The sequence below is a fragment of the Anomaloglossus baeobatrachus genome, chromosome 2 (assembly GCF_048569485.1).
Source record: "Anomaloglossus baeobatrachus isolate aAnoBae1 chromosome 2, aAnoBae1.hap1, whole genome shotgun sequence".
In the NCBI taxonomy this organism is placed as follows: domain Eukaryota; kingdom Metazoa; phylum Chordata; class Amphibia; order Anura; family Aromobatidae; genus Anomaloglossus; species Anomaloglossus baeobatrachus.
Genome location: NC_134354.1, coordinates 635,206,822 through 635,232,405, shown reverse-complemented (window position 1 = coordinate 635,232,405; position 25,584 = coordinate 635,206,822). Strand labels below are relative to the sequence as shown.

General features: G+C 43.5%; 1 protein-coding gene across 1 annotated transcript in view; it reads right to left on the bottom strand.

Moving 5' to 3' along the window:
• Positions 1 to 4,422: 4,422 nt before the first annotated feature.
• Positions 4,423 to 25,584, bottom strand: part of TAMALIN (trafficking regulator and scaffold protein tamalin) — a 40,905-nt gene continuing 19,743 nt past the window's right edge. Inside the window, exons 2-8 of the mRNA XM_075334399.1 lie at positions 17,724 to 17,773; positions 17,113 to 17,167; positions 11,329 to 11,431; positions 8,556 to 8,649; positions 7,544 to 7,610; positions 6,900 to 6,966; positions 4,423 to 4,992 (exon numbers count right to left, since the gene is read on the bottom strand). Of these exons, the coding sequence (XP_075190514.1) occupies positions 4,556 to 4,992; positions 6,900 to 6,966; positions 7,544 to 7,610; positions 8,556 to 8,649; positions 11,329 to 11,431; positions 17,113 to 17,167; positions 17,724 to 17,773 (873 nt within the window). The 3' untranslated portion in view covers positions 4,423 to 4,555. The remainder of the gene's footprint in view (positions 4,993 to 6,899; positions 6,967 to 7,543; positions 7,611 to 8,555; positions 8,650 to 11,328; positions 11,432 to 17,112; positions 17,168 to 17,723; positions 17,774 to 25,584) is intronic.

Here is a 25,584-nt window from a genome sequence, read left to right as displayed (position 1 = left end):
CATCTCATCCCTTCTCTGCTCTATAAAGACAGTGCTGTCAATCACAGAAGCAAGGAGGGTGGAGATTGAGGGAAAACAAGGAGGTGGGCAGGTGAATTTAAAGAATTACCCCCACCATGATCCACAAGTGCCTGTACTTTGTGTGAACAGTCATCCTGTGCTGATAAGAGTCCCTTTAATGCTGAAGATTTTCACCCTTCAGGCTATGTGCGCTCGCTGCGTATTTCGGGTGCGTTTTTGGTCTAAATGCTGCATGACTTTGCTTCCCCAGCAAAGTCTATGAGTTTTCATTTTTGCTGTCCGCACAGTGCAGTTTTGTTTTAGGTGCGTTTTTGTGGTGACCACAAAGATGCAACATGTCAATTATTTCTGCGGTTTTTTTGCCAGTGTTTTCAACCCATGCACTGGAAAAAAATGCAACAAAAACGCAGCAAAAAACATGCAAAAACGTGCGCTTTATGAGTTTGTGCATTTTTTGGGGCCAAAAACGCACAAAAATGCTGCATCTTTGTGGTCCCAAAAAAAACCGCAGCGTTCGCACATAGCCTTAAAGCTAAATCTGCAGAGCTCAGTGCAGTTTTTGCTGCCTTGGGAAGGCTATTATAAATATATCAGTTTTGGCCAACAAAAAATTACCAATCAAAACCTTTGGGCAATATAATATACAGCTCCCATATCACAGTAGCATGAATGCAGCCTTACAGTATGGGAAAGGAATCGCAGTCTGCATACTGCAGAGCTTGTACTCAAGATCCTGGATATAGTTGGTCACAGCTGTGGTGGTTTCCTCGGGATGTCGGTATGTGGACTTGTGGTTGGAGCTGCTGTGAGGCCTTGATGACAGTAACATTTGTCCAGCACATGGCGCTTGTTCTGCCAGCATGCTTCTCACTGGCATATTGTACTGTGTCAAAGGGGATTTGTAATAGCCACACATGGGAACAATTCTCCAACAGGGTGAGCATTCCTCCCACACAGGCAAGCAGTGTAACATGGGCAGGCAGGAATCTAGGAGTGCCCCGTTAGAGTTAATAGTGCGGCAGTAGCATGTGGAGTGCACTCAAACACTGTTGTATGGAGTGAAAGGTTACCTTCATGAGCACCATATAGACGGCTCAGCTGGGTGAAGATGTGGCACTGAGCGCTGAAGCCTGAGAAAACAGCTCGTGAACTGTACACCGCTAACGCCAAAAGCCGTGCAAGGTCATCTCAGGACAACTCCGATTACTTTCTTGAAAAACATTTGGAGACGCCTTGAATAACCTTTTGATTCTGAACACCTATAAAAGCTAAAACGCAGGTTACCGCTAACAAGAGCAATACGAAACCCTGGTGTAGGCTTCTGCTGCTATACTAGAGATCTGCATGACAAGTCCCAGACATGTCTATTAACCCTTTATAGTATATGAACAGTTGTAAATCAGGACTACTCCAGTTAGACAAGAGTAGATGCTCCCTATTTATGGATATCTCCCCCACTTATAAAAAAAAAAAAAAAAAAAAGCGATTTGTAAAGGAAATGATCATAAGGTAAAGGCATTAATATAATTAAAACAAAATGTAAAGTTGAGTTTTGCTTTAGAAATGGATATCTCACTTACTCATTTCATTAAAATATTACAAGAAAATACTTACACGTGAAATCTATAGTAGCTCACACACCACTATCATACAATATCATCCACCTGACACCCAAGTGGCAAAAACTGCATTGACTAAACCAGGGTTTTGGAGCCTTAAAAGGAACCTGTCAGTAGGATCAACCTTCCTATGCGGTTTATATGGGCACAAAGGTCATAGGACTCTGAATAAAATGATGCATGTCTGATGTCTTATTCCAGAGAAATCCTTTTTATATGCAAGGCTGCTTTCACACTACGTTTTTTTTTTAGCATGCGTCATGAACGTTTTTTTGCTGCAAAAGCGGATCCTGTTTTTGCAAAGAAAAAACGCATGCAAACGCATGTGTTATTTTGCAGGATCCTGTCACTAAGTTTATGGGCGGGCATTGGAGTCATGAGATCGGTAGTGAGGGGAACTGAACGTGAAAAACTGAGAGCCGACATCTGACAGCTGTGGAGGCTCGTAACCAAGGTAAACATCGGGTAACTTGCTTGGATACCCGATATTTACATTGGTTACGAGCGGCTGCAGCTGCTAGGAGCCGGTTCCCTGCACACTTAACCAAGATACATCGGGTAACTAAGACCGCGGTTACCCAATGTTTACCTTGGTTACCCGATGTTTACCTTTTGTTACGAGCGTCCTCCTCTCTCAGGCGGGGGAGAGTGGAGGGAGAGAGGGAGGGGGAGGGAGGGAGGTGGGGAGAGAGACTGATCACGCGAGGCTGGTTTCTATGAATGCTCAGTAGAGCAAGCAGGATCCTGCCTATCAGCATGCGAGCGTTCACATGCGTTCACATACGTTTGCATGCTGTTTAGTCAGGATCCACTAATTTTCAGTATTTGGATGCAGCTCAAAAACACTACAAGTAGCATTTTTGAAAAAGGTTTAACTGCAAATCGCTGGATACTCCCTAACGCACGCAAACGCATGTGAACGCATGTTGACGCGAGTCCATTGCAAATGCATTGAAATGAAAACGCATTTGCACTGGATCCATTTTTGCGTTAAAAAAAAAAACAAACGTTCATGATGCGTGTTAAAAAAACGTAGTGTGAAAGCAGCCTAAATGTGATGTTCCAGGCCAGACACAGATCTCCACGAGGGATTATTTTAAATTAAAAGAAGGGTTACCAGTGTGAGACAAGTGATTAACACAGGACAGCAGAACTGAACTTTGTCTTCTTGCAAATACGTTAGCAGCAGCAGCGCTCACAGCTCTGCTTTATTGTAATAATATTGCCACAATGTCTGCCTGTGAGATTGAAGCTGAAATGGAGAGAAAGCTGTAAGGGCTCACTCATACTGGCATATAATACAGGGGTGTGAGAAAATCTCACATTGCACTAGGACTAATGTTAGTCAATGATTAAAGACAGAGCCCAAGCATCTCACACGGTCTCTCCTTCGCTGCACAGCACCGCAAGAAGGGATGCTGGGTTGTGATGAGCGATGAAACTCTGCCCACAGCCCAGTCACTCAGGGAGAGTGAACGTCACTTGATGGGGATGAGCAGACCGCTATATTGCCGCTCAGAGGCAGAATGTATTGCAATTTGACAAAAGCCTTCCCTATGAGTTTTACAGATGTGGCCACTAATGCTGAGCAGTGGACCACCCCCCTTTAAGCTGTTATTCACTCTACAAGGGTCCAGCGATGACTCTCTGGTGCTGTTCTGGGTTTTCATCAGCTGCTAAAGTGATGTCATGGCCACAATACTCGCAACTGTTGCAGCCAATCCATGCGTTCAGCAGTCCGACCGATGTAGACCCAGGTGATTGGCTGCAGCAGTTTAGGAGTGCTGCAGTTGTGATGTCACTGATACAGTAGATCAATAAAGACTGCAGCAGTAGCATATAGGCAGCATTATTGGGGTAGGCAACAGCTCAGATTAGTTTCAACCTCTCTAAACCTTTTTTTTGGGAGGGGGGGGTGATATATTTTAAAGGTAAAATAAAACTTACATTTAGTTGCCGAAGAAGTACAAAAAGTTAGTGGTTTATGTAAGTAAGCAAGAGATTGTGGCAGCCAAAGGACTATGAAGCTTTTTTGGAGTAGCCTCAACAACCAGAAATTATTCATGACTGGTCATGGGGTCTAACATTTACTTTGCACCCAGATACACAAGCACTGACGGAACATGTGTGTGGAAATTTCCACCACAAGAAACTTCATATAAACCTAATCTTTATATCTTCACCACAGTAGCTCTCTGTGAGGCACGCAGTAACAAATCTGCAGAGTAGACCTATCAGGGTGGGTATGAGAACGGTAGATGTATAATGGAAAGTTTGACAGGACGTATGCAAGATAATGAGATTTTCACCAGGATTGTTACATTAGCCAAATTTGAACAAGTGTGTAAGTAATCGCTGTCAGCCACATTTATCATCATCACTGAAGAAAAGCTACCACATCAGAAAATTCAATGAGAGTCTTGTGTAGAGCGCGTTATTCTAAATGCAGGAAATTAACCATTTAATGTTTCCACAAGTGAGCCCTTACCAGACCAGTACACAATGGGGAGTGTGTTGTATACATAAAACCTGAGCTTCAGTTAGTACATTTTGTGCACGGCAGGTTCCCCTGGCATTTAGGGAGAAGTGGAGAGACTACAGTGTCTTGACGCTTGTACAATACAGGATGTTGGCCTCTGCTTTGAACCAGCACAGAACCGTTCTGTGCAGCCGCTTCCTGCTGGCTCCGGGACTCCTCCGTAAGCCTTTGAAGAGCTGAATTCACTTAAAGAACATCTCACATTTTCTTTTTAACAGTAAAAACCTAGAAATTGGTACCCACTACCTTTGCAAACATTTTAATGAAAAACAAAATGGTATAAAGTTTAACAATAAAGTCTTAAAGAAAATACAAAGCTTTCCACTCTTCTCCAAAACAATAAATAAATAACTTAACTTTTTATATAAAGGGGGTGCTAAAGAGGGCTGGCCTCCTCTTCTAGTGATCGGTTTAGTCCAGGGATGAACTTCAGAAGTCTTTTTCGAAAGCTTTTGTGTTTTTTCCTGGGTAAAGACACAAAGTTACTCTGCTCCTTGGGTTTCTCCCAGTTCGTTGCAGGACTAGTACACTTAACACTAGAGCTGCGTGTTAGTGACGACTTGTAAGGCTTGAGTGTGCTTTTGTTGGGAATGGCGTGAATATCGTCTGTAGAATCGGAGTTGAAGTAGCAGGTCTGGTACACAGGATCCTCAGTATCTTCTGCTGTGCTGAGGCAGCTTGCGCTACTGCATATACTTCCAGTGGCCAAGGAGCTGTGGAGTGGATCTTTGGTACATTGTGGAACTGTCCCATAAATGTATGATCTGACGGATTCCAATGTGTCATAAACACTGGGGTCCTTTACTACGATGCCTACAAGACAGAATAACTGCATGAGAAAATCATAAACCAGAACCACATTATGACAAAAATCAAACTGGCGCACCACATGTCAACCTTAACCTCGATTCATGGTCAATTAATAAATGGAAACAAGTATTAGTAACATCTTCTATGGTGGCAAGACAGGACACAAAGAAGCCTATTGTGACAACCCAACCGAGGACGTACTAAAACAAGTTTTTAACTATTAGAATCTGGTTCAACTTAAGTCTAAAAACATCCCAAGACGTGATAAGAACATAAGCAGAAGATGTCATTTGTTTGGAAACCATAAATAACACTTTTCCAAACATTCACCTTCTCCTTATGGCAAGAGCTAGAAAATTCTCTACTTAATAAGCTATCCACTAAAAGACTAAATTCTTCCCGGCCCATATGTCACCTCTGACCTGGCAATAAACAGCTCTCCTGCATGGGTTAAGTTACAATGTGAGTAGCCTCATCTTGTACAAGAAGTACAACAGCAGCAGATAAAACAGACAATGGTGTGAAAATAATCTCTAATAGCGGATGCTCAGAATTAGAACATGAGATTTCTGGTATCAAAACTTCAGATAAAGGCATTAAGCCTGGATATAATTTTGCATTATACCACAAGGCAACCTTGGTCCACCGCTAAGGGGAGCTTCACACACAGCGAGATCGCTGCTGAGTCACGCTTTTTGTGACGCAGCAGTGACCTCATTAGCGATCTCGCTGTGTGTGACACTGAGCAGCGATCTGGCCCCTGCTGCGAGATCGCTGCTCTTTACACACAGCCCTGGTTCGTTTTCTTCAAAGGCGCTCTCCCGCTGTGACACACAGATCGCTGTGTGTGACAGCGAGAGAGCGACAAATGAAGCGATCAGGGAGCAGGAGCCTGCGTCTGACAGCTGAGGTAAGCTTGTAACCAAGATAAACATCGGGTAACCAAGGTGGTTACCCGATATTTACCTTAGTTACCAGCCTCTGCAGCTCTCACGCTGCCTGTGCTGCCGGCTCCGGCTCTCTGCACATGCTCAGTGTGCACGGCTCCCTGCACACACAGCTAAGCGGTGTGCGCTGGTAACTAATGTAAACATCGGGTAACCATACCCGATGTTTACCTTAGTTACCAGTCTCCGCAGCTTCCAGACGGCAGCCCCGTGCAAGCGCAGCGTCGCTTGCACGTCGCTGCTGGCTGGGGGCTGTTCACTGGTCGCTGGTGAGATCTGCCTGTTTGACAGCTCACCAGCGACCATGTAGCGATGCAGCAGCGATCCTGACCAGGTCAGATCGCTGGTCGGATCGCTGCTGCATCGCTAAGTGTGAAGGTACCCTAAGAAACAAGGACTCATTCCAATAGGAAATGACTCTACTGGACAGAAAATTTCAATGTGATCCAATTTACTCCTCCATTGAAGGCAACCTGTCAGGTCATTTTTTGCCCCAAAATCTCTACCCAAAATGCAAGTACAGTGTTAGTTCTGGTCCTGGCGTTTCCTCACTGCTCAATTGATAAGTCAATTTAGGTTGTGTGACGCATTTCACTAAAGCTTTAGCTTTCAATACCTAATATTCCCACCCTAAATGGTAAGAATATCTTAGTTTTATTTGGCAGTGGCTCCTTCTTGACTGTCTGCAACAAATTTTCGTTTGGCTTGAGTGGACAGTACAATTTATTTTCAGCAAAATGACATTAAATTCGGGCATTATGGACACCTTTAGAGACCACAAAAATCAAATGATCCATTACACATTTAAGTTTAGAGGGAGGGGATTAAAAAATAGCTAACAAGTTCCTTAAAGGTGGATAACCAATACCCATAGTACCCACTACTAAACCAGCTATGGCCAAAACATTTAATACTTCTTTGAAAATAATCAATAAAAATATAGTTGTAAGGAATGCCACTTACCATGTAAGAGCCTCTGCTCCTGCACCATTAGAGAGCGATATTCTTCCCATTTTTCATACAAAGTTTGCTACAAGAACAAGAAAGATCCTTCAGAATAGTATAAAAAAGAAGTTACATTCATAATTAGGCAACAGTGAGCTCCCACCTGTCCTATTGAAGATATTTTACTTTCCTAGATGACGTGTAACTGCAGCTGTAAAATTTACAGCCCTAGGGCACTTTTGCAATTAGGTTGATATATAATGCAGATTACAGAACTGTTTATTTAATATACACAAATTTATTTTACTCATATAGCTCTAATAATTCCACAGCAATTTACAGATGTGATCACTGTCCCCATTGGGGCTTATCTTAATTCCCTATCAGAATGTCTTGTGCGAGGAAACCGGAGAACCTGGAGGAAACCCATGCTAACATGGGGAGAACATACAAACTCCAGGCAGATATTGTCTTTGGTGGGATTTAAACCCAGGACTCTAGTGCTGCAAAACATCAGTGCTAACCACTGAGCGACCGTGATCTATCAGTATACAATGTGTTTATATAGATATATCTATATAACCTTTAAAACCATCGTTCAGACTATTTGAAGCTCTGCAATATACAAGAGATTCACATTGCAGTAGTTGACAATCACTGACCTTCAGATACTGTAGCCTGGCCTCCAACTCAGCTCTTCGGATAGCAGAACCATAGACAGTCTCCAGCCTGTTGGTAGTCAAAACATGGAAATTATGATCGTAGAACCACAGTGCCAAAGATTAGACTAAATTGATAACGGCACAAACCGTACAAGTTGCAAGGCCACCGCAGCAGCCACATAGCAATGAAATCATGAAAACTAGCTCATAAGAGATATCCGGGGGATATATGACAATTTAATAGGATCTGGCATGTCTTAAATAAGCAGCAAGGTATCTTAGTAAGAAGTCCAGCTGTCAGCTGTGTTTGGAGTCTTATTTTAATGCGCCATAGGGGAAACATACAAGTTATCCTCCTCTCAGAAGAGAAGAATACTACTTCGCTAGTGACCCTGGTTGATGAAAGCCTAGTGCAATAGTAGCTACCTCCAATTATGACCCGGTATAGTCATAAAACTGGAAACTCATGTACAGACAGGCATGATTGGTTAAATGTGTGACCCTTGTTGGGTAGCTACCTCCAATAGGTGGCACTAGACAGTTTTCTTGCCTTAAAAAAAAATAATCTTCAAACAGACCGCAAAAGTGTAGAACTAAGTCTAAAGGCCCCCCATACACATAGGATGTCTGTCAGGCAAGTATAGTTTGGCTGACAGCCATCTCAGCCGGTGCCCTTTTACACAGGAGCGCTCATTCCACCAAGCACTCTGCTGTTCTCTACAACAAAGTGATCAACAATCCGAAATAGAACATGTACTATCTACATCTTCCCTGACAAACCGTTGTCTGGCACCCAGAAGCACAGCATCCGCTGGACTCTTCAATATCTGTGAGTGCAGTTGACATTAGTCCAATGTCTATGTGGGGCTTAATAAAGACTAGAGTGGTATAATAAAATTCCAAATGCACTTGGCGCAACAACTCGAGTACCACAGTGTTTTAAGGAAGACGTAAAATACTAGATGGTTATGGCACCATTTGGTTCCGTAAATTGGGAAACAAATGTTCTTACCTAATTTTATTCCCAGACGCTTTTATAAGTTCTACAATCTCCTTGTGCCGGACTCCTTCCATATTGAGGCCATTTACACCAGCAATGATGTCACCTAAAAAAAATAAATAATTATATATATGCATAGGTACACAGTACATAGAGATCAGTCACATTAATTGTTGTGATGTTCATTTGTTTGGAGCATCTAAAACCTTATGCAACCAGGTACTAATAATCAGCGACAAATAAAGAACTCCCTGGCTTCCTCATTATTGAAATGCACGTGGAAAGTTCAAGTTCACCAACCACAAGGTTTATTGAGTAGCTAGCTAGATGGCATCATTTCCACAGAAGGGAAATTTATGACGGAAAACAAGGTTTGAGCAGTAAACGCTAAAGTCAAGATTCTAAAAGACGGCTGTATAATAAGATTTATATCAGCGATAACCTAAACTTTCCTTTTTAGGCTGTAGTCACTAACAGTCCCCTGCACTTTCTAGAAAAGCGATAATATGGATTGGAAAGAAGGTGCCTGTAGTTTATACGGATTCCCCTGAATTTCTGCACAATTTGGCAGCGCTGATGAGAGCAGGAACAGAAGTAGGGAATGCTCTGTCCGTCCTGTGGACACAATTGGAGGCTCCTTTCCAAGTCCTTAGCTTTACTGACTCATTTCCTGCACAGAACATGTTGTATAATATAAAAAAGCAACAGGGACTGAAAGAAAAACAGCCAAAGAACATGAGTTTTATATTAACACATTGCTGTTCAAAGGCACAGAATCATTACCCAAACACACACTATGGGTGCAGATTCTTCAAAAACAGTGATTCAAACGGATCAAAAAAATAATCAGAATGGAGTAAGAGAAATGCTAGTAAACAATAGAGGAATGAGGTGGTCGTATCCATTATACACATTATGCAATCATGTACTAGGAGTTGTTGCTTTAACTCCATAGAAATATACAAATGTTTTAAACCTTGGCTGCTTTTGGGATTAACACTTAAGTATGCGTACACCAAATAATGTATGTCAATTTATCACAATCGTCCATTAAAGATTCTATACAATGAATGCCCTATACACATTAGCTATATGTCGGCTGAAACTGTCAATTTCGGTGGGATTGGTTGACCATCTAATATGTTTGGGAACTTCAATTGTTCCCCATCAGATTTTGTTAGTAGATATAAGGATTGGTTTGTTGGAAATCAATTTCTCGACCCCTTTGTTTGGCCGGGAGAAGTTGCTGCCAGATTATTCTTGCAGTGTCTTTTTTGTAGAAGATAAAGGTGCACCTATCCAAGCCAAGAGTGTATGGGACATTGAGGAGCAGTCAACCAAATGACCGTTCAGTTGCCAGCTATCTAATGTGCAGATTTTTTGCCCAAATGAATATTGATTTACAAGTGGGTCTTGGTGCTAGTTTAAATACCCTCTTACATGGGCTGATTCAACTAGTCCATGGATAAATCATTAATAAGATCATTTAGTCAATACAGTTTGCATATTGTTGACAACAAGTCTCCTTTTAAGATGGGGAGGTAAGCTGTTAATGATTGTGCTCATGTTTACAAGGCCCAAAATATCTTTTGGGAAACAGCACTTTTACAAATACTCAGTCGGAAGAACCATAGAACGGTAGAGTTGGAAGGGGCCTCAAGGACCATCGGGTCCAACTCACTGCGAGTGCAGGTTTTCCTAAATCATCGCAGTTCTATGTTTACCCAGCTTCCACTTGAAGATTTCCATTGATGGAGAGCTCACTGCCTCCCGTGGAAGTCTGTCCACTCTGACTTCCCTCACTGCTAGATGCTTATCAACCATGTAAGAAAACCTTAAAAACATGCCACAAACATTAGATAAATCCTGGGAAATACTTGTCTAATTCTCCTAAGTAGGAAAAAATTTACTTGATTGTCCTTTAGTTATTTTATGTATATGGGGACTTAAAGACCTACTGTACTATACAGGTACATTGACATGGGTGCTACTGATGACAAAGCCTAGACTAAAGGGAGTTCCCAGATCAGTTTCCTTTGTGCTTTATGTGAAAGTCAGAGGATAACGGATGACCCATCTCATTGTTTGTTCCAATAGGATCATAAATGGGTCCGGCATTGACATCAAACATGTTTAATAGGAAATTACAGATACTCAATAGCTACAACCTTTGGAACCTCTTAGTTTCACTATAGAGGGTTTGATAGAAAAGTTGGACAAAGTACAGCGCTGTGCAACATCTGAGCAATTCAATCTGACATTGCATTAAGCAATAAAACTTCACAGCAAAAGTATAATTATACCACAGACTATGCCGGGACCCAGCCTGATTAGATAAATGACCACAGGTCGCTCTGGCCCTGCTGCTAAGGTTTCTATGTGATACATTTTTCCTTTTCCCACTTCATTTGCCCTCTCATAACCAGTAGACTGCCTCTTACATTATTGGTCAGGAGTGGATATCGGATCGTATGGTCAAATCCATAATCTAATACATCAGATATAATTATACATAGGTAATTGTGTCACATTGAACACTTTTCAGGCCTATAATTGCTTTGTGGTGCTCGTTATCACGCCATCATTAAACAGGAAGGTGCAGTTTAGGCAGGAAGTCATGTCATCGGTTTCCTAAGCAAAACCACTCGCATTTCTTATAAAAGTCAGGAGGATGACGGTAACCCCAGGAAATTCTAGATAAATGTACATAATCTGACATTTTCTTTGAAGAGTCAATTGTGAAATAACTGCTGTGTGCGCTTATCCTGAGCAAGACCACACTCACCAACTTTCAATCCACACAACATGGCAGGACTTCCTTCATGGACCCGACAGACGAATGTGAACATCTCCACAGTGTTTCTGTCCTTATGATGTAGTCCATATGTCTAGAGAACGAGAAAAAGGCTGAGATCAATTACTATCAAAGTTTAGCATTTGATTAAAGGGAACCTGTCAAACGTAACCACCACTTCCCTCCAAACCATTAATATGACTGTGTAGCCCTTTAAGAGAAACCAGTCAATCGCTTTATGACCCTAAAGTGCTGCTTCAGCAGAGAGAAATTGTGACGTTCAGTCTGGAAGGGTATTGCAGCACAACAATGCACTTACAGCTCCTTAAGGTACCGTCACACATAACGAGATCGCTAGCGAGATCGCTGCTGAGTCACGGTTTCTGTGACGCAGTAGCGATCCAGTTAGCGATCTCGTTATGTGTGACATCTACTAGCGATCAGGCCCCTGCTGTGAGGTCGCCGGTCATTGCTGAATGGTCCAGGTCATTTTCTTCAAAGGCGACGTCCTGCTGGGAAGGACACATCACTGTGTGACACTGTGTGACAGGGTCACAGTGACTGCTGAGATCGTTATACAGGCCACTACTGCAACCTGTATCGTTCTTGCATCGTTGGTAAGGTCTGACTGTGTGACATCTCACCAGTGATCTCCCAGCGACTTACCAGCGATTCCTATCAGGTCGCATCAATTTCGGGATCGCTGGTAAGTCGTTGTGTGTGACTGGGCCTTTAGCCTCATCACCAAATTAGCAGCAACCCTCTTTTTGGTTGATTGACAAGGTTGTTTGTTTTGGTACAAGGCCACTAACCTGTCAGCCAGGGGAAGGGGCTGCTAGTCCCAGAATACAGCTGAGGCTAAGGAGCTGTTAGTGCACTGTCACACCGCAATGCACTTCAAGACAACTTCAAAGCACTATTTCTTGCTGATGAAGCAACACTTTGGGTGTCATGAAGGTATGAGCTGGCTTTTTTTTTTTTTTTAAAGCGCTACACAATCATTTATGGTTTGGGGTAGAGGGTATTAAAGCTCCAGACAGGCGCACTTTAACGTTCTTAAATTATTTTACATTATGTGGCCCCCATAAAGAAAAGGGAGCACAGCAGAGGTTAACGCCACAATGGGGAAACAGAATGGCATGACCATTTAATAGTGACCCCCATACAAATGTTTGTACTGCTACTACATGTTATTAAAGACAAGGATAAGGAAATATTAGGTAGGTAGATGGATCGGTCAATCAACAAAACTGGCCAGTTGGCCAAGGTGCCAGTTGAACTATGTGTTAATGTGACACTGGGGAGAAGACTGGTTGAAAATCTCTACAAAAATTAGGGATAAAACAAGGATAATCATTCAGTCTTCAAACAGAACTGTAAATGGCAACACAAATATGGAAAAAATGACAATATGCAAACACTTTGTCTGGACACTTCCTAGCAACCGTGACAGAGGCTGCGAATTAACAAAGTGCCAGGTGCTTCTGTTTGCTTAACAGAATGCAGGAACCGGGCTACGTGAGCGGCTGTAGCCATTATTAATTAACTACTTGCGTGATCCATAATCACAAGGAACATTACATTAAACAGGCCATATATGCTCAATGTATCAATTGTAGTCTATTTAGAAAGGATTTAGTGAAAAATTCTAGAAAAGGGAACGCATCATTCTTCGATCCTGTTCCATCACAAACGAATGGCAAGGTAAAAAATTCAGCATTTCATTCAATATAAAGGTGACTGTTGGTGATGAGTGAGCACAGCCATACTCGGGGGCTCGGTAAGCGTAATGAACACGAGTACCCGAGTATAATGGAAGTCAATGGGGAACGCCAGCATTTTTCCAGGGAATCTTCAGAAAAAAAATGCTTAAGTCCTCCACTGACTTCCATTATACTTGGATACTCAAATTGCACCCATTTGCACATCTAATTACTTGTCTTGAGTAACGAGCACCCGAACATGGTAGCGTTCGCTCATCACTAATGACTTTTCAACATACACAAAAATAAAAAAAATGTGAAGCCATTTAATCTACTTAAGGGGTTGTCCAAATTAGAAAACCCATTTTAATATTCCAGTAAAGGGTGCATTCACACATTGTGTGAGGTGTCTGGGTTGTGGCAGGGTGTTTATTTTTATATCGACTATACAAACCCACTTACTACGTCCTAATCTAATCCTCAACATCCAATCAGAAGTGGACACACTCTTGGTTTCTTGGATCCATCATTTCCACAGATGTATGACTGGATCTGAGAGACTATGCGTCTGAATAGTGAGACAACACTCCAATAGTTCATACTGATGTGAACGCACCCCAATCCTCAGTTTTATAACGTATATCTTGCTCTGGAGCGCCTATTGGAAAAACTTCACACCGGGCTGAATTCAGAAAGGTATGGCAAGTTAACGTGCATTAGACAGGACTTCTAGACTTTTGTTATTAGTTGGCTAAAGTTTAAAAAAAAATAGGTATATGAGCATCAGTCTGTGATGTCATTGAAACGTAACTAGTTAATTGTTATGATTGTAAACACAGAATATGTATAGACAGTCAGCCAATTCATGTAAATTGACATTATGTAATGTTTTTTTCCTGTGGCAGAAATTCATGGAAATTGAGCACTAAGGCTATGTGCGCACGTTGCGTAAAAACATGCAGTTACGCTGCGCTTTGCAGCGCAGCGTAACTGCATGCGTCCTGCAGCCCCTGCACAGTCTATGGAGATTGTGCAGGGGCCGTGCGCACGTGGCGTTTAAGAGCGCAGCGCTTCGGCTACTGCCGAAGCGCTGCGCAAAAAGTAGTGACATGTCACTTCTTTCCTGCGCTTTGCCGGCAGCTCCTGCTCTGTCTATGGCAGGAGCTGCAGGCAGAGCGCATGGAATCGGCGCTCACTACGGACATTTCTGCAGCGATCTAAAGCGCACATGTGCTCTTCAGATCGCTGCAGAAATTTCTGCAGGGCTTGTACGCAACGTGCGCACATAGCCTTACAGTCATGATTTAGCGCAGATTACAACAGATTGCTGTGGGTCCCAGCAATGGTAGACAGTGATCTACTTATTAGACATGCATCCCTTTCCACATTGGTCTATGCCCACTGCACGGGAGCTGGAATACCGCCCTTTCCTGCTGGCATCCATGGCTCCTTTGATTAGCTGGCCTGGCCCAATATCAATGTTGCTGTGTGATGCACATGCGAAATCACGCCAGGTTGGCAAATGAAAAGAAGAGCTGCGGATGCCATCAGATAAGAGACCGATGGCATAATGTGTGTGCGAATCGATTGCAAAAAGATGAACTGCCCAATGTGCAGCAACACATTTTAAAATTTCAAAATTTTCAAAATAATTTAAATTGATGAAGAGCTGAAGGATCTGTACTATACATGTTCGGTGCTCATTAAGGCTGAGTTCACACTTGTGTTGTACGGCATCCGTTGCAATCCGCCGCCTTGAGGAATTACGGTAACCGTTGCTGGAATCAGTTTATTCCTCATAGGCTTCTATTAAGGGCGGATTACAACTGATAGTCTTGGGTTGCATCCGCCCCGCATCAGTTTTGGTCGGTGACCGTCAGGCAGAAGGAGTGCATCATGTAACTTTTTTTGTTGCTGTAAAAAAAAAAAAACCCACACTCTGCAGGATTCCATTGGGATCCGTTAAGAGGCATAATGAATGTCTATGGTGCTGGATCCCGTGGCCATGCGTTTGGCGATGGATTCCAGTGAAAGATTGAGTCACGTTCTACTGAGCATGCTCAGCATGTCCAGCAGCAGGTTCTTAATAGTTTAAAAGGCACGTCCGTACGTCCGTCCCCCCCTCTCATACTTGCACGGCTGTCACACTGCTCTGGCAGCTTCTCCTGCTTTTGAAAATGCCGACCTCTCATTCTCTCTCGTATTCACTGCTTCCCCCGCCCACCGGCACCTATGATTGGTTGCAGTCAGCTGAGTGACAGCTGTCTCACTGCAACCAATCACAGCCGCCGGTGGGCGGGTCTATATCGTGCAGTACAATAAATAATTTATAAAAAACTGCGTGCGGTCCCCCCCAATATTGATACCAGCCAAGATAAAGCCACACGGCTGAAGGCTGGTATTCTCAGGATGGGGAGCCGCCCTGCCTAAAAATATCAGCCAGCAGCCGCCCTGAATCCATTAGATGCGACAGACCCTGGTGCGGTGGCAATCAGGAGATAATGGCAGCCCGTAGATGCCACAAAGTCCTAGGTTAATCATGTGCAGGAGTCTGAGACACCCCCAATGATTATCTGTAAGTGAAAGTAAATAAACATACACCCGAAAAAATCCTTTAATTTGGAATAAAAGACAAAAAATCCTCTCACCACTTTATTGAACCCCAAATACCCCTCCAAGTCTGACTTAATCCACACGAGGTCCCACAACACTTTCAGCTCTGCTACATTGGAAGCTGACACGAGCGGCCGTAGTTCACCGCCGCTCCTGTGAGCTCCACGCAGAAACTGAAGTGAATCGCGCTGTCAGCGGTGACGTCACTGAGGTAGTGCCTGCGTGTGGGCGGTGATGATGGAGGCGGTAGTGCCTGCGTGTGGGCGGTGATGATGGAGGCGGTAGTGCCTGCGTGTGGGCGGTGATGATGGAGGCGGTAGTGCCTGCGTGTGGGCGGTGATGGAGGCGGTAGTGCCTGCGTGTGGGCGGTGATGATGGAGGCGGTAGTGCCTGCGTGTGGGCGGTGATGATGGGGCGGTAGTGCCTGCGTGTGGGCGGTGATGATGGGGCGGTAGTGCCTGCGTGTGGGCGGTGATGATGGGGCGGTAGTGCCTGCGTGTGGGCGGTGATGATGGGGCGGTAGTGCCTGCGTGTGGGCGGTGATGATGGGGCGGTAGTGCCTGCGTGTGGGCGGTGATGATGGGGCGGTAGTGCCTGCGTGTGGGCGGTGATGATGGGGCGGTAGTGCCTGCGTGTGGGCGGTGATGATGGGGCGGTAGTGCCTGCGTGTGGGCGGTGATGATGGGGCGGTAGTGCCTGCGTGTGGGCGGTGATGATGGGGCGGTAGTGCCTGCGTGTGGGCGGTGATGATGGGGCGGTAGTGCCTGCGTGTGGGCGGTGATGATGGGGCGGTAGTGCCTGCGTGTGGGCGGTGATGATGGGGCGGTAGTGCCTGCGTGTGGGCGGTGATGATGGGGCGGTAGTGCCTGCGTGTGGGCGGTGATGATGGGGCGGTAGTGCCTGCGTGTGGGCGGTGATGATGGGGCGGTAGTGCCTGCGTGTGGGCGGTGATGATGGGGCGGTAGTGCCTGCGTGTGGGCGGTGATGATGGGGCGGTAGTGCCTGCGTGTGGGCGGTGATGATGGGGCGGTAGTGCCTGCGTGTGGGCGGTGATGATGGGGCGGTAGTGCCTGCGTGTGGGCGGTGATGATGGGGGTGCTATCTCGGCTAAAGAAAACTAAAAAAAACGCAACACGTTATTTCACAGGAATCCATTGCCTTTATTATCACACTATTTACAACGCATCCATCACACAACGCACTGTGACAGATGCCGCACAACGTAAGTGTGAAAGTAGCCTAAGAAACTTGATCGGCTAAATCGGCATGTCTAAACGAACTAATAAGCTTTGGCTGTTTTCAGTGACAGGAGGGAGATCTCAATGAATATGATAACTTCCATGAGTAATTGCTCTTACTGTATCACATTGGTTTGATGAAGCAAGGCTACAAAACTTAGAAAATAAGAATATATTGCATACATTTAGAGACACTGTGCGCACGGTCACACTTTACTCACCTGAATCTCAAATCCAAATGTTTCACAATCTTCTTTTTCTAAAGTGACTATTTTCCTGGGGAAAAAAAAAAAAAAGTTAATTTAAGTCTGTACTGTTCTCCTCCCCCTCATCTTACACATCTTCACAGCAGTTTGCCACTAACCAAGACAAAGCATGTGTAGTGTTTCCAGCAAAATGCGTCTCATTGTTCTTTTAAAATGAGGGTTTGGGCTGCACATTTAGAAAGCCACAACACCCACCACCAATGGTTAAACCCCCTTTTATTCTAGTGTCTGCTAGATCTAGAGAAACCTACCGCGAACTGATCAGACTTCTGTATGCCATCATACAGCATAGGCAAAAACTAGATGACAATAATACTCAATAATAATTCTTATCAATGGATGCATGAATAGGCAAATAGAAACTGAAAAGCAAACATGAAAAGCGGCTGCCATATGTTGTACTGAAACCAGGAATCAATAACTGCCACCTCTTGATAAAAACTAAAATTTGTCTATGAAGATAAAGGACCATGATGTGAAAGCAATGCAAAGCAGGGATGAGTGTTTTTCTTAGCAGATGGATGATTTGTGCGTAATATCGGAAATGGACGGTACAGAAGCCTTACCTGTGATGCTCTGAAGCCTGGCTTACATTCTTCCAACCCATTGGAGATCCCTAAATAAAAACAAAACATTACAATTTACCAATAATAAATAAATAAATAAATCTTCATGTAATACATATATATTCTGCAGAAATTAATTTAAGAAGAGTACAAAGAAATCCCAGCTGTCCCTACCAGACACCTCATCTGCACAGCAGCATAAATGGATAATCCGACAAATCTAATAATGCTAATAATGGGTGGGGAACGTCAGTATCAGAGACCCTTCTTAAGGTACCGTCACACTAAGCGACGCTCCAGCCATCCCACCAGCAACCTGACCTGGCAGGGATCGCTGGAGCGTCGCTACACGGGTTGCTGGTGAGCTGTCACACAGGCAGATCTCACCAACAGTGAACAGCCCCCAGCCAGCAGCAACGGGTGGAAGCGATGCTGCGCTTGGTAACTAAGGTAAATATCGGGTAACCAACCCAATATTTACCTTGGTTACCAGCGCACACCGCTTAGCGCTGGCTCCCTGCACTCCTAGCCACAGAACATATCGGGTTAATTACCCGATGTGTAGTCTGGCTATGTGTGCAGGGAGCCGGCACTGACAGCGTGAGAGCGGCGGATGCTGGTAACGAAGGTAAATATCGGGTAACCAAGGGCTTCTTGGTTACCCGATATTTACATTGGTTACCAGCGTCCGCAGAAGCCGGCTCCTGCTCCCTGCACATTCAGATCGTTGCTCTCTCGCTGTCACACACAGTGATGTGTGCTTATCAGCGGGAGAGCAACAAAAAAAATGAACCAGCAGTGTGTGTAACGAGCAGCGATCTCACAGCAGGGGCCAGATCGCTGCTTAGTGTCACACACAGAGATCGCTAATGAGGTCACTGCTGGGTCACAAAAACCGTGACTCAGTAGCGATCTCGCTGTGTGTGAAGTACCCCTAATGTACATGGGGGCCTCCAGATTACTTAAGGGGAACCAAGCCCCCGTCACATTTAACGACTTACCAGCCAGCGATAAAAACGATGTGACCTGATAAGGATCGCTGGTAAGTTGCTAGGAGATCACTGGTGAGATGCCACAGTCAGACCTTACCAACGATGCAGTAACGATGAGCAACCTGTATAGGAGGTCACTGTTAAATGATATCACCTTTGAAGAAAATGGTCCAGACCCTTCGGCAATCACTAGCGATCTCACAGCAGGGGCCTGATTGCTGGTAGGTGTCACACATAACGAGATCGCTGGCAAGATAGTTAATGTGTCACAAAAAACGTACCTGTAGTGGTCATCTTGGATGTTTAGGTTTTGAAATCCAAGAAAGTGAAGTTTGTAAAATGAGCAGCTTGTTGAGTGACAGTTGCACTGGAGCAGATCATATATTCATAGTTATCCCCTCCCTCTTAGAATTAGCATAAGTATTATACAAACGACTCACTTTGTCTAGCAGGACCTGTGTGAGGTCATACCCATGTGACCTGGTATCCAGCTTTGGTGGCTGAGACCCCGCCCCTTCTGATCACATGGGTGATAAGAGGGAGGAGATAACTATGAATATATTATCTGCTCCAGTGCAGCTGTCACTCAAGAAGCTGCTCATTTTACAAACTTCACTTTTTTGGATTTCAAAACCTAAGCATCTGAGCTGACCTCTAATAGTAGGTTTTCATATATTTTTATTAAAATAAGGTTACAAAATAACATATCAAATCCACACAATCAAGATATTATGCGTAGCATACCATGACCTCTAATAGTATGTAGAGAATCCGCCTGATAGTGCCAGTATAGCACTGGCTTTAGGTTATATACGAAAAGCCTGGTGATTGGTTACCTTTAAAAAAAGAGGTTAGAGAAGATTCTTTATGTTGGATTTCCAAAAGCTGATTGTTTGGTTCTCTGACCGATAAGCCACTGCCAGATGAGTTGAAGAGTACATTTACAAGGACTGACAAGCGGCATGATACAACCTCTGACAGGTACATTTTACCTGTGGTCGTATAAATGCCAGTTTACATAAGACCAAAGCAAATGATGCACACTGATGAATCTATAATTATCGCTCAGTAGACATAGCCAAAACATTCTATCAATAGAGCGACTCACACAGAACGATGCACCGGCGAGAACTTTTTCTTTTTTGTGCTACTGCAAAGATCTTTTCACCCAATGATCGATTTTGCTCAGTCATCGGGTGTTCGGCAACCTGGTTATACAGCAAGGTAATCAAGGCATGTTTCCAAGAACAATTGTTTACAGCTACAATTCAGTATAATATCTCAAAACGCTAAACCTAGTGATCCTACATACAGCAAGTTGGTAGAGATAGCCATCGTCAAAATTCAGCTGACAGCTAACCATAGCCTTTAAAGAGGTCAATATATTGATGACCTGCCCTTCGAATAGGTCCTCAATATCAGATTGGATGTGGTCTGCAACACAAATTTTAAGCTCCAGCAGTGGCTGTATTTGTATGGACATTTTGGTACTGTAGAATAGCCATGTCTGTTCCCAAGCAATAGAAGTTGAGGAAATATATCATATCACAGCTACCCAAAGTTTTTTTAGGGTTAGGGTACTTTCTCACACAGAGGCCATGTAACAACTACTACCACAAACAATGACTTTCAACATGCCCAATCTATGTACTTTTAAGCCACTGTGAGGGGCTTCTGAAATAGGCTAACTGCCCTCTCCCCATTATAAAGACATGCACACCGCTGAATGCAGGGAGGTGTTGTATTGGGAGCGAGGAGGAAAAGCTAATCAGTCAAATAGCCATCTGAAGTGTATAGAAATCAATTCCAGCATAAGTGTCTTATTAAAACAATGTAACATTGATTACCTATAAAGGAAGCAGCATTTCTACAAACTGCTAAAACATGTCACTTATTTCCCCAAACACATGGCTTGTGCCTTTTTTCGTTGACCCTTGTAAAGCGACAGCTTTGATGGTGCAGTTACTGTTTATATTACATCAGTATTGATTTAGTCTAAATCGTTTATGATCTGTAAAGAGCGGAGTAAGCGGCTGAGAGACTTACAACGTTCATATACAGCCCGCATGAATACACTTTATGTCAAGAAAATGATTCCAATTCTTTAAAACAAAGACATTAATTGAGAGTGGCATGCCAAATGAGATAATATTCTTAGACGTGGTAGCAAGACAATAAGGAATTCAGTAGGTTAATCTGGGCTTAAGGTACTGTCACACATAACGAGATCGCTAGCGAGATCGCAGCTGAGTCACCGTTTTGGTGACGCAGTTGCGATCCCGTTAGCGATCTCGTTATGTGTGACACTTACCAGCGATCAGGCCCCTGCTGTGAGATCTCTCGTCGTTGCAGAATGGTCCAGGTCATTTTCTTCAAAAGTGATGTCCTGCTGGGCAGGACACATCGCTGTGTTTGACACTGTGTAACAGGATCACAGTGACTGCTGAGATCGTTATACAGGTCGCTACTGCGATCTGTATTGTTCTGCATCGCTGGTAAGATCTCACTGTGTGACATCTCACCTGCGACCTCCCAGCGACTTACCTGCGATCCCTATCAGGTCGCATCATTTTTGGGATCGCAGGTAAGTCGTTATGTGTGAAGGTACCTTTAGACATATTAAATACATTATGGGCAAACAGAGTTGACAATGAAATCATTAATGAGAGGCCAAATTAACACTAAAAGGTTCCTACTGAGACTGTTACATCTTTATCATCCCAAAGAAATGAGTCATTGACACTGACACAAGGTATGATGATGGGTATCTCATTACAAGGTCACATTATCGCTTCCATAGTCTTATCAATATTTGTTCTATGAGTAAATAAATGCAAATTTGTGCTTTTCACGTCAGATACCACAGCATTTAGAAAGTTTTTATTTTAGTGGATTTGCTCCAAAATTCTCCTCCATAAGTGCTTCACAAACACTTTGAACTTCCCATAAAAATTAAGATTTCAATCTGATGTTCATTTGAGGGCTTTTTTGTCACCAGGTTTTTGCTCCCCTATCTGAGAGCAGCATAATGTAGAGACAGACACCGATTGCAGCGATGTGTCACTTAGCTGTTACAATGTTTTCTCTGCTGCAGATCCTAGCAGTAAGGCCTAAGCCACACCGAGAAAATCGGTGCGAGTAGAGTGCGATAAAACATCGCATTCCACTCGGACCAATTCTAGCCTGTGTGTCAGCACACATGAGCGATTGTCTCAGCCCTAATCGGACCGAGAAAACAATCGCAGCATGCTGAGATTGTTATGCGAGACTCTTTTCTCTCGCACCCATTCAAGTGAATGGGGCGAGAGAAAAATCAGACTGCACTCCTGTGTACCGCACATGCAGAGCAAGAATCGCAGTAGGCGGGTACGAAGGAGAGAGTGAGATAAATCCCGCTTGCCCCTCCAAAGCGTCGGCCCGCCCCCTGCAGCTGAGGTCCGCTCGCACAGTCGGACCGCAGTCGCAGGGACACACGCATGACACTCTGCACCCGCTGTGCTGCCAGTGCGAGCCAAGTGTCATGCGAGCATCGCAGTAATCCCCGTGTGGCCCCGGCCTTCTACGGAGTTCATGAATATGCTGAGATAACTGGCAGCACGCCAATTAGTCCTGTAATGATAAAAATCACTGATTAATCTGCAATAGATTATCAAAACAACAGTATGCAGCCCAGTAAGTAAAAGACCGCTGGAATCAGGATCTTTGCCCCTACGTTATGCTGCTCTCAGATTAGGTGGCAAAAATCCTGGTGACAGATTCCCTTTAGGCTATGTGCGCACTAGACCGTTTTACCCGCGGATTTACCTGCGGATTTGCCGCGGAAATTTCTTGAGAAAGATTAGAAATCTTTCTGCAGACATTTCCCAGCAAAACCTATGTGTAAAAAAAAAAAAAAAAAAAATAGCTGTGCGCACACTGCGGATTTTTCTCAAGAAACTTTCTTGAGAAAATGAGCATGTCCATTATTACCTGCGGAATACCCCCGGAATTCCTATACTTGCATGTGTCAGGAACAACCTGCGGAAAATCCACGATGAAATCGCGGTAAACTCCCAGAATGTCTCAAGTTTCTTGAGAAAAAGGACATTTCTAGTGCGCACATAGCCTTAAGCTTTTTTCCCCCCATTAAAAGATCTTGAAAAACTACTGTTGGAAAAAAAAGGGCATGTCACTACTTTGAAACGCTTCTCTGAGGGAATCTGCTCCAAACTAGGCGCTGTCTAATCAGGAAAGGCTTTAAGAAAAGAATACATACTCCAAATATTCCTCCTGTTTCCTTAAGCGGCATCTGCTTGAAGAAAAAAAAAAAAAAAAAGATTTGTCCAACTCTAGAAACTCCATGTGAACACGGCCTAACCAAAAAAAAATAAAGTGCAATCTATGGTTTTTAATAACTTAACTCTCCAACTATGGACAACCTGTAAATTTCAGACTTTTTTCTGCTTACAAGTGATTTATTTTCTACAGAATGGGATGATAAAATCAAATATTTTCTGAAGCTGCTTTATAAGTTCTGCCAGAAACGTTAAAATATGATGGATGAGATCAATCAAATGTGGGCTACAATTAAACATGACGCTCCTGGATTGTGACGTGATCCTGGCAATAGAGGTGCATTTGGCACAATGTACGAATGATGTTAATAATCTGATGGTACACAAATGTGAAGGGCTGGAAAATCCAAAATGATACGTCATTCACTGTGAAGCCACAGAGCACTCCTTATTTAAAAATTTGAATATTGAAATCTTGTGGAAAATTGACATATGCATGAAGCAAAAAGGACAAGAACATTTGCATCTAAAGAGCATCTACGTAGCTTTCAACGTCAGCCACATTCTTCCATTTGCTCCATATTTCTCCATAACGCAACAAATGTCGCTCATGCAAGTAAATGAGGGGTGCCCTTTATCCCCAGTCCTCACTCAAAGGTCTCTCACATTGTCCGGGATAAATTTTAATAACTTGCAATTCATTTTCAAAGACAATTTATGCCATTGTACTGCATGAGGCTGAGAACTCAACACAAGGGTCATTCTGTAGGGGGAAACATAGGGCCCATTCCAAGTTCATTTATTAGATCTGAATAGGACCCTCAATCCTTAAAGAAGGCGTAGGGGTGAAAACGTGAGAGTATCAGAGCATTAGGCTTCACACAGGCAAGAATGTCAAATATGTATTAAAGTGCAAAGTCAACTTAATATTTGCAGCAAAAGAACAATTGTTGCAGAAACTTGTGGAACTTACCGAGCCGAGAAACTGATGTGAACTCGCAAACACTACCAAAACCACTTCTGGGCATATGACTCAGAGCTGGCTTCTGCTTATAGTCCATAAAGTAACAAATTTGGTGAGAATAAAAAGAGGAAGCATACAAAACATCTCAAATTTTTAAGAAATATTCATGGGGAAGTATTTTTTACATACCTAACCCATTACAGTTTAGAGTCTATATGTCTGATGCCCTGTTTAACGAACCAGCCGCCGTTCTTCCATTCTTTTGTCCCATGTGTATCCTCTCTGTGTGTGTCTTTGTCGGTGACCATCACATATGTATCGCCTGACCTGAGTGACTTTGCTGGTGGTTCTGACAATACATCTACGTTGTCTCAGAATGAAGTGGACATCACCCATTTTGCCACTTCACTTGAGGCCACCTTGGCCTTCTGCTGTATCTAGTTATTTGCTCATGCCTGATGAAGGGTCGGAGACCAGATACTTTGCTTACAAGAAAGTGCATGTACAAACTTGGTGTTTCTTGATGGAAAGTTTTTGGTGCAAATCCCCCAAACACGGATCGCTGTTCTGTCATGTTTTGAAGTCTGTTGAGCAAGTGGTCAGCTCCATGGGATGGTGGAACCTATCGGTATGCAATCCTTACAGGAGCTGTGTTGCCTTGACTTTCACACACTTTATACCATTAGGCAATGAGGTGGGGGCATGTTTTTGACTTCCAAGAAGGCTCCAGCAGTAAGCCACAGACATAGGTGACTATCTTTGGAAATGTAAACTGTGCTCCAAAATGCAGTAAAGATTACAATTACGGCACCAGATTTGTTGGCTATTGCATTGAACATTTAGCCTCAATTTTTTTTTTTATCCTACCTGTTTTTACATGCGTCACCTTGAAACTAATCTGTACTCTATATTTCAGAATTATTTTTTAAAAGGCATTAATCCCACACAACTAATAAAGGTTTTTGTGTGGTTAATTATTATATGGCCGGCCATTCATCTGAATAAAAAAACAAATTGAGTGAGAAGATTATTAGGCTAGCTTCTGTGTAAAGATGGCTGTCATGGGACATCCCTTTCCACAAAACTGTCTAAAAAGCAAACCATCTTTGTTGTCCATAGCAATCAGAGCTCTGCTTTTATTTCTTGAACTTGTCTGGTACAATGAACGCTGAGCTGTAATTGGTAGTCAGTCTTTCTTTCAGACAGTTTAATAGATTCCCCTAAACTGTGCACAACTCATAACACACTTTCAGGTATGAAAAGGGACAATGCGTTCCCAGTTGGGCAGAACAGACTTGCAGTCTTGAAAATATTTTAGCCCCAAAGAAATTAACAAAAGGGACCTAAAGCCCCCGTTACATTTAACGACTTACCAGCGATCCCAAAAACGATGTGACCTGATAAGGATCGCTGGTAAGTCGCTGGTGAGATGTCACACAGTCAGATCTTACTAATGACACGGTAACGATCAGTGACCTGTATAACGATCTCGGCAGGCGTTGGGACTGTGTTAGGAGGTCGTTGATAGGCGTCAAACACAGCGATGCGTCCTGCCCAGCAGGACATCACCTTTGAAGAAAATGGTCCCAACCATTCAGCAACGACTAGCGATCTCACAGCAGGGGCCTGAT